Source organism: Meles meles, chromosome X (genome assembly GCF_922984935.1).
Source record: "Meles meles chromosome X, mMelMel3.1 paternal haplotype, whole genome shotgun sequence".
NCBI lineage: Eukaryota > Metazoa > Chordata > Mammalia > Carnivora > Mustelidae > Meles > Meles meles.
The window spans coordinates 44438222-44455949 of NC_060087.1; the positions used below are offsets into that span (position 1 = coordinate 44438222).

General features: G+C 47.5%; 1 protein-coding gene across 2 annotated transcripts in view; it reads right to left on the bottom strand.

Annotated features, from left to right (window-relative positions):
• SHROOM4 (shroom family member 4) overlaps window positions 1-17728 on the bottom strand; it is a 216989-nt gene that overhangs the window by 39021 nt on the left and 160240 nt on the right. The window contains exons 1-3 of one of the 2 annotated variants that reach the window (XM_045996087.1): window positions 12220-12595; window positions 7263-7397; window positions 2227-4714 (exon numbers count right to left, since the gene is read on the bottom strand). In XM_045996087.1, coding sequence (XP_045852043.1) covers window positions 2227-4714; window positions 7263-7318 — 2544 coding nt within the window. In that variant the 5' untranslated portion in view covers window positions 7319-7397; window positions 12220-12595. Of the gene's footprint in view, window positions 1-2226; window positions 4715-7262; window positions 7398-12219; window positions 12596-17728 lie in introns of those variants that run through there. The other variant, XM_045996086.1, reaches the window with a different exon arrangement.

The following is a 17728-nucleotide window of genomic DNA, read 5'->3' on the forward strand; positions in this document are numbered from 1 at the left end:
ATACCAATTGTATGCAAACTCTTCTTGAAGATGGAAGAGGAGGGGCCACCTCCCAACGTATTTGGTAAGGCTGGCATATTGACATGAAAACCAGACTAGGACAATATAAGAAAACTCCAGACTAAAATCTCTGATTAACATAAACACAAAAATCCTTAACAAAATATTTGCAAATCAAATCTAGTAACATATAAAAAGGATACTATGTCATGACCAAGTAGGATTTAATCTGGCAAGGCTATCTGGTTCTTATTTCAAAAATCAATCAATTATCAGTCACCATATCAGTTGAGTAAAACAGAAAACTATAGGACCATTTTAGTAGATATAGACAAAGTTTTTTTTTAAAGATTTTATTTATTTATTTGACAGAGAGAGAGAGAGATCACAAGTAGGCAGAGAGGCAGGCAGAGAGAGAGAGGGAAGCAGGCTCCCTGCTGAGCAGAGAGCCCGATGCAGGGCTCAATCCCAGGACCTGAGCCGAAGGCAGAGGCTTTAACCCACTGAGCCACCCAGGCACCCTAGACGAAGTGTTTTAAAAAAAAATGCAGGATCTACTCCTGATAAAGGTTCTCAGCAAACTAGATATGAAAAGGAACTTCCTCAACCTGCCAAAGGGCATCTACGAAAAATGTATAGCTCACATCAAACTTAATAGAGCAAGATTAGGAACAAAGCAACACTAGCCACACTTACCACTTCTATGAAACAGTGTATTGGATGTCCTAGATGTTGCAGTAAGGCCCCCCTCCCCTAGAAAAGGCATACACAATGGAAATGAAGGTAAAAACCAGTTTCATTTGCAGGTGACATGATTGTCTATGTAGAAAATCTTTTAAAACCTACCACAAAGCTACCAGAACTAATAAGTGAGTTTGCAAGGTTGCAGGGTACAAGGCCAACATACAGAATTAAATTGTATTTCCATATAGTATTAACAGTGAATTTGAACTTGCTTTTAAGAAAACAATACTATTTACAATAGCATCAAAAATATGAAATCCTAAGGATAAATAACAAAATATGTGCAACATTTGTATGCTGAACACTGTAAGTTGTGTACATCAATATAGCTCAAAAATGTCAGCATACGTGTCATTAAGTAAAGTTTGCTATTTGTTTATAATGTTTTTAGGCAAAATTTACCTACAGTGAAATGCACAAGAATGCATACACCTGTGTAACTCAAATGCTTACCAAAATACAGAACGTAATCACCATGTGACAAAGTTCCCTCAGGCCTTTTCCCACTCAGTCTCTGTGGCACCTTCCGTAGGCAGCCACTGTTTTGAACTTGTTTCCCACCGAAGAGTTGTTCTAGAATGTTACATAAAAGGAATAGTATATGCTCTTTTGGTAAGGCTTCTTTCACCCCTAAGGTTCCTTTTTTCAAAGAACTTGTCTATAGAAATTTCATACACTGAGTCATTCGTAAGTGTCTGCCTATGCAATAGCAGTTCGACACAGGGAAGCCACAGGGCAGGAATATGGTAGGGAGTCAGCAAGGACGTAGGGGATCCTCTCAGAAATACCCTGGGGGATGGTGGTGGCCTGTGTTGGGGTGGTAGGCTGTAACCAGGGTATAGCAACAACTAGTCTAGCCCTGGGTCTCTGACAAAGATAGGCTGGAGAAGGGTATAAGATTTATTCTTTAGGAAACCAGACCGATCAAATCTCTAAAAGCAGAACCCGGGGGACATGTGCAAAGTTTGCAGCTCCAAGGAGTTTGTAAGCAGGAAATGGAAGGGACTAAGTGCTATTTTCTATCAGGCACTGGGCCTGTTTTGATCCTTACAACTGATCTATGAGGCAGCCATTATGTCTCCCCTCTTTAGAGAAGAGGTAATAAGACTTTTCTCAGGATTGGCCATTTTGTGAGGCAAAAATTCCCCTTTATGCCCTTTCAAAATCATGCGATTGCAAGTTTGGGTGGTTGCACAACTTGCTCAAGGTCATTCAGATACCCATTTTTACAGTCTGGATATAAATCCCGGTTCTGTCCATTTTGTAAAGAAAAAAAAATTATTTTCACCTAACTCTCAAGATGGGTTCACTGCAGCTGTGGTGGCTGAGTGGCTCACCCAGGGTTATGAAGCCACCCTCTGGCAAAGCCAGGGTCTGTACGGTTTCCAGGGATGGTAAGTGTGGTATTTTCCAAAGCTCTCCCTCGCTTTCTCCTCACCAAGAGAGTAAGGAAGTAAACCCATCCAAGAACCAAGGCCTCACCTGCACTGTGGGCTTCCTGGGTTTCCAGGTGGTGCCAGGCACCAGGCTGCTGTCCTCAGGGCCACCGTGCTGGGGGTTATGATAGCACGCTGCGCACCGGATGCACTGGTGGTGGTGGCATCGACAGCTGTAGCAGTTGGGCATCATGTTTCTCTTCCTCAGAGCGGGACAGAGCTCTCCAGGACAATAAATGCAAGGGTCATGGACTACGGCTCCCTGGATGCCGCAGGAGTAAGAGCAGGTCCTGCGGTACTCAAAATCACTGCAGTGCAGTGGCTTGCAGCACATGGATTGTTCTAGACCTTTGCTTGCAAAACATTCGGAGTAGGTGGGAGTTTCTGACTGAAGGGGTGACAGGGAATGATACGATTGGTCTGGAGCACGATATGGTTGGTCTGCGGAATGGTAGGACTGGTCCATCGGATGGCGCCTCAGTTCCCTGTAGCTGGAGCTCGTTGGCTGGAAGTTTTGGTCTATGGGTTTTGGTCTCTGGGTGAAAGTCTTACTGCTGTGAGTGGTTAAACCTGGCAAATGAGATGCAGAGAAGGATTTGCTGCTCTCTTCAAAGAACTTTCTTCTGTCTGCAAAGGGCAAGAGGATGGCTTCCTCCCCAGCTTGGGTAGCAGAAGCCTTCAATTCCTTGCTGTCACCTGGGTTAGGAGGGCCTTCCATGGCTACTGCCACATGTGGCTGCAGGTTGTGCTCGGGGGACCACCGCCAGTGACCTCCACGGACTCTGCGGTGAACACTTGTTTTCTCAGAGTCTGACAAGGAGGGCTCAGATGCTTTCCACCAGGTGTTCAGGCCCACAGAGGGCTGGCCAGGCCTCTGGGCAGGACTTATTTGTCCCTCCAAGCCTGTTGATTCATGGCTCTCCGGGGCTTGGCTGAGGCACTCTGAAGATTGAGCCCTGAGGATCATGCTCTTGTTGAAGAGCTTATCTCTGGGGCTAGGTGGTTTTTTACATGAGGACAGAAGAGATGAGTTAGAGGCAGGAAGTGGAATACTTTCTAGCGGCTCTTCGGTCTCCTCTACAGGCTCCTTAGTGTCACACAACTGCGACAGGGGGTTCTTGCTTTTCTGGAGCTGGGCCTTCCTCCTCTGGATTTCATTACGCAGATTGGTAGCAAAACGCTCACTCTTCCGCCGGTTTTGGATCGAGCGGCCCCGGGGTCCTCCATTCCGTCTACCACCCACCCGGCCACACTCCCTGGGTACACTGTCCCCTTCTTCAGTGGCCTCTGTGCTACCAGCTCCTTTAGTGGTTGAAGAACAGTCCCTGGCTTGTTGAACAAGGGAGCCAGAGGCAGAGGGCTGCTGGCTGGCTAGGTCAATGCCTGTTCGGCACGCTCTGTTTGGGTCCTGGAAACCTTTCTCTGGAGGGTGTCCATCAGCCTCTCTGTGTGGCGAACTGCTTGGGCTCTGTTGCCCTGAACCCAAGGGCCTATCATCCAGTTGCCTAGCCTTTCTTTCTTTGCTGGGCTGGTCCTGGGCTCCTCCTGGAGGGGGACATGGACTTATCTTCCCTGTGTGGCTGCTATGCAAAGGTGACAGAGTCCACTCATGGCCATCTTGCCCAGCTGGGAGCTCTGTGCCCTTGCTGCCCCTGGCATCAAGGTGCACATGCTGTAAGTGGGATGCCAGCAGCTGTTCTGGGGCACTGTGGCGATGCCCGGTGAGTCCTGTGAGGTGTGGAAGGCTGCCAAAAGAAGTCTTAGCTAGCTCTGCCGAAGCTTTGTTGAGCGGACTGGAATCTATGCTGGAAGCTTTATCATACACTTTTGGGAATCCGACAGCTTTGGCTGAGGCCTCCGTCAGTAGATGCTCAGAGTCCTGCTGGCTGGATTCAGGAACTTGGCTGAGCTCACAGTTCTGCTGGCCCTCATTTGCCACTTGGTCTTGTCCACTGAGGCAGCAGAACCTACTCGGGTTCCTTAGGGATAGCACGGTGTCTAAGCTCACTTTCTCCTTCTGCTGCGAGGAGTCCCCAGGCTCAGATGCCCTGCGCTGCTCTCCATTAAGGAGCTGGGCTCTGGAGGCCTGTAGACTATCTTGCCTCACTGGAGGCTGTGGCGGGCCTCTGGAAGCCTTGGCAGGCCCTGAGTGGTGGGTCTCCTGCGGGTAGGATGACAGCTGGGAGCTGGGAGTCAGGGGGCCCCCGGTGGTACGCCGGCTACCTCCTGAGGTCTCGGCCATGCTGGGCCGGCCATTAGGGGCTTTTGTTGGCCCCGGGCCTTGCGTGAGGCAATCTGCAGAGCCCGGCTCCTCTGGCCTGAGGGAAAGGGCGCAGTCAGAGGCATTCGAGCTGGCCGAGAAGGAGCTATAAGCTGAGTCGCGCTGGTTGGGGTACATGTTCTGATCTATGGGCAAGAGGTGGCCCTCGTAGGTAGCTTGGCCTGGTTGCTCCAGGCTCTCCATGCTGCCGATGGAGCTACTTTTCTCAGTGCTGCAGTGGCGGGAGAGTGGGCACCACTGCACACACACGTCACTGCAAGACACAGGGCACACTAGTTAGTCAGGCAAATGACCAGATCCCCTTCCCACCTTGGCCAGCCCTGCCAGGGGAAAAGGCAGAACAACCCAGAGGCACCAGGCCACAAATAAGAAGATCAGGCCACAAAGGAAGGAAGGGAAACAGCGAAAGATATGGACACGGGAGCACCACAGAGATGTGGTAAAAATGGGAGACAAGACAACATAAGGGAGCAAGAGAGGGCAAGATCCCGAAGACTGAAAGTGTAAGAACTCCACTGGGGCTTATGTTCCGTTTCCCTGCCGCCAGTGAGTCTAGAATTGCTTTTGGCCTGTCACTCTCCTTAGGGAGTCAGCATGTGGCTCTCTGCCAGGACAGACAATCATAGAATATTAGTATCAGAGGGTGGGCTCTAAAGGGTTGATTCAATTTCAGCCAGCCCATTTTGTAAATCAGTGGCTGCTGAGTTTGTGTGCATGTCAGGAAGCACAGGGAGGGCTTGTCCAAACACAGGTTCCTAGGCCCCATCCCCCACAGTGCTACAACTGGGTGCATCCTGTGAATTTGTCCTTCTAACAAGTTCCCAGGTGAGGCTGGTACTCTTTGCTGGTCCAGAGACCATACTACTGAGAACCGCTGGAGTGAAGCAAGCCCTTGCAAAAGGAAGTGATTCCGAGGAGGTGAGTTTTCTCATGACCACCTAGCTGTGGCTCATGACCCAGACAGGGCCAGAATTTCGGCAACCGCCTGTTCTCTGCTCGATACTAATAAGTCTGACCATTTACCAAGGGCCTACATTGTGTCAGGCACTTTACAATGTCTCATATCAAAATGAAGGGGAGACATTATTATCCCCACCTTACAGTCAAGAAAATAAGCTTAGCGAGGTAAACTGACTGGCTCATAAAAGTGCTAAAGAGGCAGAGCTGGAATTTGAACCCAAGCCTCTGTGAGTCCAGTGTCTTAGCTCTTCTGCTATACCATTTGTTAAATGGGACGGATAAGGGGCGCCTGGGTGGCTCAGTCAGTTTAGCGTGTGCCTTTGGCCCAGGTCATGATCGCAGGGTCCTTAGATCAAGCCCTGTGTTGGGTTCCCTGCTCAGTGGGGAGTCTGCTTCTCCCTCTGCCCTTTTCCCTGCTCGTGATCTCTCTCTTTCTCTCTCTCTCAAATAAATAAAGTATTAAAAAATGGGACTAATAATAATGTCTGTATCAGAAGATTGCTTTGTGGGTGAAATCAGTTAATAAATGTAAAGCTCTTGTCACAGCCCGGGCACCTAGAAAAGGTTCAGTACATGGTAGCTGCTGTTCTTTTGCCTTTTGTTTTAACTGCTACTGTTATCAGTGCCCTCTGTGCCACTGGTGTTGACATGAGATTTCCCACCTACCCATCCCTTCCTCATCCCCACAGCAAAGCCAAACCAGGGAGACCAAGGAAGGGACTGGGAGCAGACACAATCTTGAATTTTAAGTACCATTTCCCATAAACAAAGCCAAAGTGAGCCAAGTCATGCCAGTAACTCCCCATGACTAGAACCCCAGAGGTCACAGACTGTTCTCAGAAAGGCCACAGTTCAGAAAGCCAGAACTGAGCAGTGGCAGGGGCCCACAAGACCCTCAGATCAGCCTTCCTTAATCCTTGCTCCCTGCTCACCCCTAGCCACTCTGCTCACTTGACCTCTGGGCTAAGAATCCATCGATTCCTTGTTGGCAAGGGAACCTGCCACCCACCCTACCGCCTTTCCTGCTACAAATAACCACACCCCTACTCGAACAGGAGTCAAGCTCAGAATATGCTTCAGTGTATTCTTCCAGAACAAAACTGCCTCCACCTCTGCGTGGAGCCCTTGTCTTCTGATGCCAAATAAAGTCATTGACTGGGGGCAAACTCAGTGCATGGCTTCTCTGAGCCTCAACACCAGAAATTCCTCCTGAGAGGGAAGATCTTGCTGTGGAAGGGAAAGGTCAGCTTTGCTCACTCTGAGTTTTTGCAGAGAGTTCTCTGTCTCTTCTGGGCCGTTGTTTTCACAACAGGCAATACCAGGCCACTAAATTGAGAGATCCTCATGGCAAGTAGACCCTGTCATTCAGGGAGGTGCCCAGTCTGAAGGCTTTGGCTCTGTGACAGAGCTGATGAACTCTGGATGAGATCACCAGTGAGTCACTGTAGCTAGAGAAGAGGACCAGAACTGAGTGCCGGTTCCCTCCTGCATTAAGAGACTGGGGTGGGGGTGTGGGGGGGTGTGGAAGAATCAAGGGAAAATACAACAAAGGAGCAGCCACTGAAGTAGGATGAGAAGCAGGAGAGTGTGGTGTTTTCCAAGCCACATGAAGTAAGTATTTCAAGGAAATATTTTCTAGAAGGAAAGGGACCGTCCCAAAGTCAAAGAGATTTAGCAATAATGAGCCAAGGCCTAGAACCCAAGGACTACAGAATCCCACTCCATTTTCCATTATAGCGCTCTGGATTCTGCAACATCCAACAGGCACTAGAGCAGAAAAGGGGGCATGGCCAGGTTGTCTACCCTCCACCCCATCTTGAGGGGGAGGGTTCTAAACTCACCTCGTGTTGCAGCCGGAATGCCAGGACAAGCTGAAGGCTTCAGAAGGGAAATGCATGGTGGTGGCCGCTTCAGGGCATCCCTCCAGCAGCTTGGCCACATGCCATGAGTGCGGCCTACTGACAGGGGCGTTTCTCCTACAGCAAGAAAGGGACAGGAAGTCAGCTTAGGGAACCAGAGCTGAAATCACTTCCCATGCAGCTTCCGCCTCCACCCCCTCTTTCCCTTAAATGAAGTAGAACATCTTGCAAGGAACTGATATAGGAATCTTAGTGGCCCTCCTCAGCTCCCAGCATTCAAATTCCCTTCATCCTCAGGGCGAGGTGTAGCTATACAGAATGTTGGCTTCCCTGGGCTGTTTTGCTTGTGGGTGTATCCCAAGCACAAACAACGGGTGCCAGACACCACAGTAGATGCTCAGTAAGTGTCTGTGGAAGAAATGAGTATTGCTGCCCAGTAAACACTGAGCTACCCCAAGTCTTCTTGGGGACAAAATCAGTCTGTTCAGTCTTCCCATTTTTCTCTAAGAAAAGAAGAGGCAAGTGATTAGGAAGTTCAAACAAGTCAACAAGAGGCTGCAAATCCCCCCAGTTTTCACTTGTTCATTTGATAAGCATCTGTTGTATGTACCAACTGTGCACAGCTCTGGGGATACCAAGATGAATGAAACATGGTCTCTGCCCTTGAGAGCTTACAGATGAGTGAGAGTGAGAGAGCTAATACAAATAAAACCTGACGAAGGCCCTGAAAGAGAAGGATAAGATGGGGACAGAGGTGAAATGCCTGCATTTGTAGGCAAAGGGGGGGCAAGGAGCCCCAACTCCTGCCAGAGAATATAGCACAGAATGGTGAAGGTGGAGGGTGAGGGTGACAGAGGAGACTGGCCGCTCAGCCTGGCAAGGGTACCTAAAGGGAAACAGGTTTGAGGCCAAGGCCCTGGATGTAATCACAGGGTCTGTCTGGTGCTGGAGGCTGCTGCCATACTCTTGCACTGACCAGCTTAGACAAGACCCATTCCTCTCCTCTGGTATATTCCCCATGAAGAGATGTCACCTCTGCAAGTGGGGGCAGAATGACATGGGGGAAGAGCAGAGCACATGAGGGACATGGGTCATGCCAGAAGATTAGGAGAAGACTGATGAGGTGGAGGAGGGAGGGACAGAAAGCAAGGAAGCAAGCAAGAAAGAGAGATGTCAGAAGGACCAGGTGGATGATAGAGATAAGAGTGAGAGAGGATTGGGGCGCCTGGGTGTCTCACTTGGTTAAGAGTCTGCCTTTGGCTCAGGTCAAGATTCTAGGGTCCTGAGATCGAGTGCCACATTGGGCTCCCTGCTCAGCAGTGAATCTGTCTCTCCCTCTTCATCTGCCCTTCTGCCTGCTTGGGCTCTCTCTCTCGAATAAATAAATAAAAATCTCAAAAAAAAAAAAAAAGACTGAGCGAGGATACCAAGAAAAACAGATGACAGAAAGGAAGAAAACTGAGATTATAGAGAAATCTGAGATTATAGAGAAATACATAGTAAAGGGAAATGGGTGATAGAGAGAGAGATGAATGACAGAGTAAGAGAAAAGAATGACAAATAAGGAGATGAGAGAGGAGGAGAGAGAGCGGATAGCTTCTTTACTAATTTATGCAGCCATTTACTGTGGCTCCATACTAGACACCGAGGGTACAGAGTTGACTAGGATAAGGGGTCCTGCTTTGAACAATCTTGTTATCTAGTGAGATAAATCAGCTTTCTACCTCCCAGGAGTAATAGTGGATAGACATAAACTAGATTCCATCCTAGCTGGGAATGCCCCTCACCCCAGTGGAAACACAGAAAATCCCAGCAGTGCAAGGCTCTAGAGGCCCAAGGCCTAAAAAAGTAGTCCAGAGGAGAATGGCCTTGCTGGGGAAAACATGGGTTGAGTGGTAACAGGCCAGACACAGACAAGGAGGTGTGAGAGGAAGGGCAAGGGAAGCTGCTTGTCAAAGGTCAGGAACCAGAGCCACAGGTCAGCAGCACTGGCTAAGATTTATGGGCAGGAAAGCCAAGCGAGGTCCCCACTATTAACTATAGTGTTCTATTATGGGTTTCAGAGTACTCAGCATGGAGGCTAGAAGCACAAGACGACCTTGGCGGCGGAGGAGGTGGGGTGCCTGTTCCAGAGTCTCATGCACAAAGCCATGACACTAGAAATCTTTCTAGCTACTATTACCTGGTAGTCACTTATTAACAACTGTGTATAAAGCAGATCATGGAAGTACTATGAGCCATGTGTGTGTGGGTACTATGTACTATGCTTCTAGGCATCGAGGGAGGATACAGTAGAGAACAGGGTATCTTTCTTATTTGGGGCCCTTCTTCTACAACCAGGATTTCTGAAGTTTTTCTGAGTCCAGGGTTTAACATTTGGGTGGTTAGACTTGATACCACCTTCTCCCCAACCATCTAATCCCTCCCTGAGTTCTATTGAGTTTTCTTTTATATCTTTCTGGCTTCTCTCTCTCTCTCTCTCTCTCATTTTCACTGAGACTATTTCATATAATCACACTTCTCCTCCACAGAACCTGCCACCAACAACTTCTGGTCTAGTCCGGGCCCTTAACACTTTATATCCATAATAGTGTGTCAGTCTGCCAGCCAGTCTCCCCTTTTTCTACCTCCAGTCATTGCTTTTACTTTTTTAAGATTTTATTTATTTATTTGAGAGGGAGAAAGAGAGAAAGCATGAGTGAGGGTGGGGGGCAGAGGGAAGGGCGGCAGACTCCCAGCTGAGCAGGGAGCCCAATGTGGATCTCAATCTCAGGACCCCGGGATCATGACCTGAGCTGAAGGCAGACACTTAACCAACTGAGCCACCCAAGTGTCCCTCCAGTCATTGCTTTTAAGATTAAACTGTGTCAAACACCAATTGAACTGTGGCATTCACCTATTCAAGAATCTTTACTGGCTCCCTATTTCTTACCCTGTTCTACAACAAATAGAAACCGGATCTGACTTTCAAGGTCGTCTATAAGATAGCTTTACCCATCCAGCCCACTCTCCCATGGCTGTGCTCCAATCAAGGCCTGCAACCAATTTTGTGTCTTTGCTGTTGGTTTCCCAACAGAATCTAGCACAGGCTCTGGAGATGGAGCACCTTGGTTTGAATTCCAGCTCCGCCACTTAGGAGCTCTGTTGGTTACATAGGTGACTTCACTTCTCAAGAGCTCTAGTTTCTACTGCAGTTAAATGGGGATAAAATACCTAATTTGTGCAGTTGTATAGAATAAATGAGACAATGCATGCCAGTTGCTTAGAACACAGTCTGTTAAGCCCTCAACCAATTGTAGATGTTACTCTGTCTCCTTTTCCTAGGATCCCCCTCTCATTTTGTCAATCTGAGTCCCACCTGTTCTTCAAGGTGCTGCTCAAGTACTGTGTCCTCCTGGGTGCTTGTCCTTAGTAATTGAGGCCTCACAATTTAGCCAATAATAATATGATGCTTTTATATTGCTTATCATCATTTCATCCCACCAACTGTATTAGGTCAGTAAGCAAGAAGACAGACACAAGTAGAAAGATCTTTGTTCATATCCTAACTCTATCACTTCGGATGCATGATTCTACACAAGTCACTTAAGCCATTTGAGCTTCGATTTTCTTATCTGAGAGAAAGGGAAAAATAGTCCTTACCTGGCTAGGTTATTGTGAGGATTAAGGATAATATTCTCAAAGCCTCTGAGACACAGCCTGATGCATAACAAGCAGTCAACAAATAATACATAGTCTCTAACAAGGGTTATCAGCTCAGACTTGTCCTTCTCGATGGTTTAAGAGTACTCCCACTGGGTTTGTCTACCCAGTGTCAAGGTTCTGCTACACCACTCCCTTGCCACACTTTGAAACATAGCTTGCAAAGGTCCCTACTCTCTAGAGTTTCTCCAAGAGTAGGAAACAATCCAAAAGGAGACAGAAGCAAGGCAATAGGGACTTTGGGACCATGGGAAGAAAACCCCAAACAGAGGGAAGAAAAATCCTAGCAGAGGAACTACAGCTAGAGCTGGGGCCTTTTAGCGCTAGTTTGGGAAAGGAGAGGAAACTATCTACAGGGTCTGATACTTGGTGTAGTATTATTCCTAACATCCCTATACTTAGAGACAGTCCATTCTTACACTCCACTCCTAGCTGTGTGACCTTGGGCAAGTCACTTCCCTGAGTTGTAGATTCTTTATCTGTAAAATGAGGAAGATAACTATTCTTTACTCACGAGTTGTAGCCTGGATTAAATGTGATCACATGTGTGAAATCACTTGGCAGAGTGCTTGACATACCATGAACTTAAAAAAAAAAAAAAAAAAGAACAGGTACCATTTATTGAATACTTAAGCTATGTCAGGCACTAAGCACTTTATATCCATTAGTTGATTCTGTCCTCACTCCAACCTTATCAGTAAGAGCTACAATTATCCCCACTTTGCAGATGAAGAAACAGAGACACAGAAAGCTGAACTGCTTTGCCAGCTTCAGAAAACTGAAATTGCTTTGCCAGGAGGATGAGGCTTAGAACCTCCAGTCCTTTCTAGGATACCGCATGACACCTTCTCCCCAAAGAGGTCCTGTCTCAATGAGCTGGTATATCTGAGGCTCCTCTTGGCTCTTTCCACAAGAAGCAGTCAGAAAAGGAAAGTCCCAGTGGTCCCAGAGTTTAAACCATACCCCCTTTAGGCAGTGGGGAAGACGGATGAAGAGAAATAAGCAGAGAGGCAAGCAAATGCCAACCCCCAACCATGCAGCTCCAGGCCTAGGCATGGAAGGAATGACACCAGTGGCCTGCCCTTTCTCCCAAGCCTGGCTCAGACACTGTCATTAGTACATACCAGACCATTCATTGTCCCAAAGTTCCTTTCTTAGGAAACAAAGAAAGGGATATTGAAGAAAGAAAGCTGAAGAGGGAAGAGGGGCAGCAGCCATGACTACCCACAGTACCTACCATGGAAGTTGCCCCTTGTGGGGAGATGGATTAGGACAAAGCTGGGTATCCAATCAGCTCAGGTGCCCAAGGACCCCTCCAGCCGGACCCCAGGGCTCCTTCCTGCAGGCTGGATCTTCCCTTAGCTGGGACCCATCTGCCTTCCTTTTAAGACCTCCTGAGATGATGGGCCATCAGCCCCAGCTCCTGAGTGTGATCCAAGGGCCTTAGGCACAGTCAGGTCTCAGTTCCAAGAACAGAGAGGAGTAGCACTGAAGGCAAGGTATGGTCACCAACCGTTGGACCTAGATGTGGCCACAGCTGTAGGGACCGAAAGCCAGTGTCAGAAAGCGGGACTGAAGGAGTGAAGACGCTGCTCCAGAAACCAGCCAGCACCCTGGTGGCAAAGGGAAGGATGAAAGGCAGTTCCAGCAGCAGAAACAGCCCCCCTGTTCCCTACTCCAGCCTCCTCTGGGCCCTGGCCCACCCCCTTCCACAGCTCAGGGGGCCAATAAGGAAGCTGGGCCCCCAGCCACTGCTAGAACTCAGGAAAGGAGCAAGGAAATGATGTTTGGGAAAGATAAAGCGAGTGTCTAAAAAGAATTTTTAAAAATACACGTAAGTGAGAGAGAAAAATACCCCAGACACATACACTTAAAAGAATTCCTGTGCTTCCTGAACCAAGCTGACCCCACCCAGCCATCTCCGTAGGTCCGCTGGGCCCCAGAAAAGGGAAGCCCAGATCAGCCAGGGCTAGCAGCCTCCAGGTCCAGAAGAGCAAGTAGGAAGGACTACCGCTTATTTTACACAGCTGGGAGCAAGTGACCTAGAGATTTTCTAAGGGGAAGGTCCTGTTGAGATAGAAAGACGTACAAACCAGTCTGGGTCATATTTTACAGGGTCTGCACTTCCTATGGGCACCTGAGCCAATCCAGGGAAAACCTCATTTTTCGGCAGAGACTCCAACTCCAGAATAGTTGTGCTTGGAGTCAGCATCTCTGGCTCTGCTGTGAATTTGCTCTGACTTCTGGACAACTTACTCCTCCTCTCTGAGCTTCTGTTTCCTCTCTGCAAAATAAAATGTTGACTCCATTGAAGCAAACGACCCTTCCAGCTAAACAAGCTCTGATGTAATAGTCCTGGGCCCCAGGCTGGGGCTTCAGATGACGTCCTCACTGACACATGTGATAGCCAGAAACCAGAGCAGCTCCACGTGAGTTTCTTGTATATCTCAAGCCCCAAATCAGGCATCAGAGTTTAATTTCTCTCAGGGATTTAGAGTTGTGGGTTTCCCTTTGTAATATTCCTGATCCCCATTCCAGTTACCCTTGGCCTCTGGTCCGAAGTCCAGCAATTTCTGGCCCAAGAGGGCTTATATGGGTCCCCTCAGGACAAGAAGCATGCCCAGGCTATTCCTCTCTGGGGAAATCATTCCTGGAGGCCTCTTCCCCTCTCTTCCGTCTGTACCACCTGGGGAAGTCTGGGTTGACTTTTGTCTACTCCCCAAAAGGCTGGTGCCATCCAAGGAAGCCCATAGGCCACCCTTTGGTAGTTTGCACTGTATAGGGAAAGGCTGGGGATTTTATGGGCATATCAATCTGGCTTGGAGTCTCAGCTTCACCACTCACTCCTGGCTTGGCCTTGGGCATGTCACAGGGCTTCCATTTTCTTACCCACTGGCATTCAATAATTGGCACCTGCTGTTAAAGTTATCTTCTACCCCAAATGATAATGGGCTAAAGTACTGTCAATAGCAAGAAAAATAACTTTTTCAATCCAAACGAAGATGAAAGAGAAAGGACTAGTTAAAAGAAGGTCCAAAAATAATGGTTACCAGAGTGGAGATGGGTGAAATAGGAGGTCGGGATTCAGGAGTGCACTTGTTGGGATGAGCACCAGGAGTTATATGGAAGCATTGAATGGCTATGTAGTACACCTGCAACTGATTTAACACTGTATCTACACTGGAATTGAATTCAAAACTTAATAAAAAATTTTGAAAAAAGAAGGTTCAAAAGCCAAACCTAGTACTTGGGTACTCAGAATTTCTCAAACTTTAGTGGGCATACGAATAGCCTGGCCATCTTGTTAAAATGCAGATTCTGAGTCAGTAGGTCTAGAGTAGGCTCCAGATTTGATTTTCTCACAAGCTCTACGGTAATGCTGCTGCCAGTGGTGTGATCACCATTCTTCGACCATGCACAATACGGTACCATTAACGGTACACTACAGGATAACCCCTGGTCTGAAAAAGCAGCAGGATAAACAGTCTCTTCTCCTGTCATTACTCAGGCCTCAGTGCCAGGCCTCCCCAATCTTCTGGTCATCAAGTGCCTTCCTCCTTCCACTCAGCAACCCAGTACAAAACAGTGATTCCCTGATGAGGCCTGCTGATCCTCACTTCCTAATGAAATAAAGAAGAAGGAGCTTGATGGCAGTCTGGCCTTTTCAGTACCCAGGTGAGGTTGAGGAAATTATAACGAGAGGTGCAATCATGTTTGTGGGACTTCCTGAGGTAGGGGAGGTGGGGTGGGTGGATGAGCTAGGAGTGACCAGATGAGGTGAGAGGATGGGCAGGTAGGCACAGATAGCTTATACTTGAGGAATCCATAGGCAAAGGAAGATAAAAGAGGAACACAAGCCATTTGGCCAATTTGGGATTTGAGAAAGAAGTTGGGGGAGGGATTGGGGGTGAAAGGGGGATCCTCTCCTTTAGCAGGGCTGAGTTCCAGATTACATGACCAAGTATAACCTCCTACGTTTGGGGGAAGGTAAAGATGACTGCTTCCTTTTTTTTTTTTTTAAGACTTCATTTATTTCTGTGTCAGAGAGAGAGGGAGAGAGAGGGAGAAACAGAGAGAGGCAGAGGAAGAAGCAGACTCCCTGATGAGCAAGGAACCTGATGTGGGACTTGATCCCAGGACTCTGGGATCATGACCTGAGCTGAAGGCAGATGCTTAACCAATTGAGCCACCCAGGCATCCCAAGATGACTGCTTCTTTTCCATGCACTCAGAAAATAAGAACTTGGCATGGCTGCAAGAGGAGGATGGGCACATTCAGGTGAAAGTGGCAGATAAGCCAGAAGCTAGCTCCCAGAAGAGCCCTCTGATAAAAACTTCTGAGAGATGAGGAGATGGAGGCAGAAAAATTCTGGAATGAGTGCCCTAGTGGACTGTCACCCCAGTATCTTCTGACAACACTACCTGTCTCGGAGCCTGGCTCCCAGCAGACCTGTCAAGCAATATGTAGAGGCAAACAAAGAAAGAGAACAATGGCTCTGCCCAACCCAGGGCAAGAAGGAAAATATGGTCTGTGTTGCTAGGGATTGTGCTTAATCCAAGGTCTGGGCCATAACCTGTTGCAGGCTCTTTCCTCTTTTGAAAGTATTTAGATAAGGAGAAGTACAGAAGAGAGTCCTTGATTAGCTCTGTTTACTTTCTGTGGTTCTTCCAGCTTCCCCCTGAATATCACATTCCACCTGCCCCACACGAAGGAGGCCAAACCCATTCTGGCCAGCTCAGCAGGAAGGGAAGCCTGCACATGGACCGGCGGACAGAACAATGCACAGCTTGTTTATCTGACAAAATAGGGGAAAAGCTGCTTGATCGTCATGGAGGGATACAGAGCTATGAAGGCCCACTCACACCCCACTGTTAGTGGTGGGGGGTGGGGGCTTGCAGCCTGGTGATCCAGAGACCCTTTCTTATTACAGACCAAACCAACAGGAAACATGTATACGTGTGTGTGTATAATTTTAATGACAATTTTGACAACAGTGGCTTGTCAGTCTGGGGAAGTTATAATTTGGATCACCTGAAATGTGTGTATTTTATGTAGAAGGGGCTTTGGTTTTGTTCTGCCTCCCCACCTTCCCCCACCTCCTCCAACTTCCCCTCACTTCTCTGAATATTCAGGTCAAGTTCTTTCATATAAATCCACTGGATCCCCCTCTCCACCCTCCATGCTGGGATCCATCCATAGGTAAAAGGAAACCCAGGGTAGTGAATAAGAAAGGGGATGCTGTGGTGGAGAGACTCCCTCAAATGCTGTGGTGTGTGTCAGGGGGTGCCTTTTGGCTCTTCATGTAGACAGTGATACTTCATCCGATTTGACCTTCTGTTTTCATGTATCCATTTTTCACATTGAAATCTTTAAAACATGGGGACACCTCTTTTTCTAAAGGCTGGAAAGGGGCAAACTGTGAATGATACAGGACAGCCTTCCAAATAATGAGGGGCGAAAGAATGCTTAGTACTTTAGAAACATAGTACTTAAAATTCTCTTTCAGAGTGGGCTGGAGAGCATATTTTAGTTTTTCTATGTATAGTCTAATAAGACATACCCATCATAGACTGCTTATTGTCAGTGATCCTAAAGGCAAGGAGGTTAACAGTGCATATTACACAGCTTCTAAAAGCAAGGGAAGCAAGTCAAGAATCTGAATAATGAAAGTGAGTTTTTCTCACTTTCCTGTTACAAAAGCTAAGAGTGCCCCACCAGAGGCCTGAAGGAGACTTCTGGAGAGCACACAAAGAAAATGACAACAGGTTCATAGAGCACCATCTTCTGAGTCAGCTTCTGCTGTGATGCCCAATTTCCTAAACCGACACCCATAGTGATAAAGCAGGTAGAGGGTGTTTGTCCTTCAGCTCTGGTTTCTATTAGTAGTATTTATAGTATCCCGTGGGAAGGAGGTTATGGGAATAATACAATAGTTCCCTTATTCTCCCTTTAAGCCAAATATCTTCTTCCACTCAAACTCAGTATTAGAGATACCACTTTTCAGGGAGATGATGGAACCCACAGAGGTTTCCCCCAAAGTCAAGTCTCAAAGCCCTCAGAATTACTTCTGGCCACTCTTCAACTCACCCCCACTAGTAAGGACATGAAGTCTTAGGACGATAGCCAACAATAGTGCATACCCCAGTAGAACAAAGAACATCCACTTACTCTGCTTTGAGAAAACATGACAATGAGGAAGGGTCAATGTGCAGTGGACCTGGACCACAGTGAGCTAGGTGGACAGTAGTGGAAGATGAGGTTGCAAAAGTGCCAAGGCCAGGTCATTTTCAAAGGCCAAGTTAAGAAGCATACATTTAAATCTCAGCGAAGTGGGAACTGAGTGGACATTGTTAATGTCCAAATGATCAAAGTTTTATAAAGATCTCACCTGGCTGATGCACTTAGGTAGGACAAGAGTAGAAGACAGGGAACCAGTTAAAAAGGCTGTTGTAGGTAAGAGATCATGGTGGTTTTTTCTAGGGAGGAAGCAGTAGGGTAGAGAAAAGAAGCTTGATTAGAGATGTCTCAAAGAGGTAGAGCTGGCAGGATTTGTTGATGGATTGTGGAGAGTGAGGGAAAAGGAAGCCATGGCATTCAGGTCATCTGGCATCTGTACCTTCTTAGCACAGAATTCATTCCCGAAACTAAGTCATTAGTAGTGCTAAAAAAAAAAAAAAAAGTTGGCAGTCTTCATCATTCTTTATTCAAACATTGATGGAGCTTCCATCTACATTTAAGGTGCATGG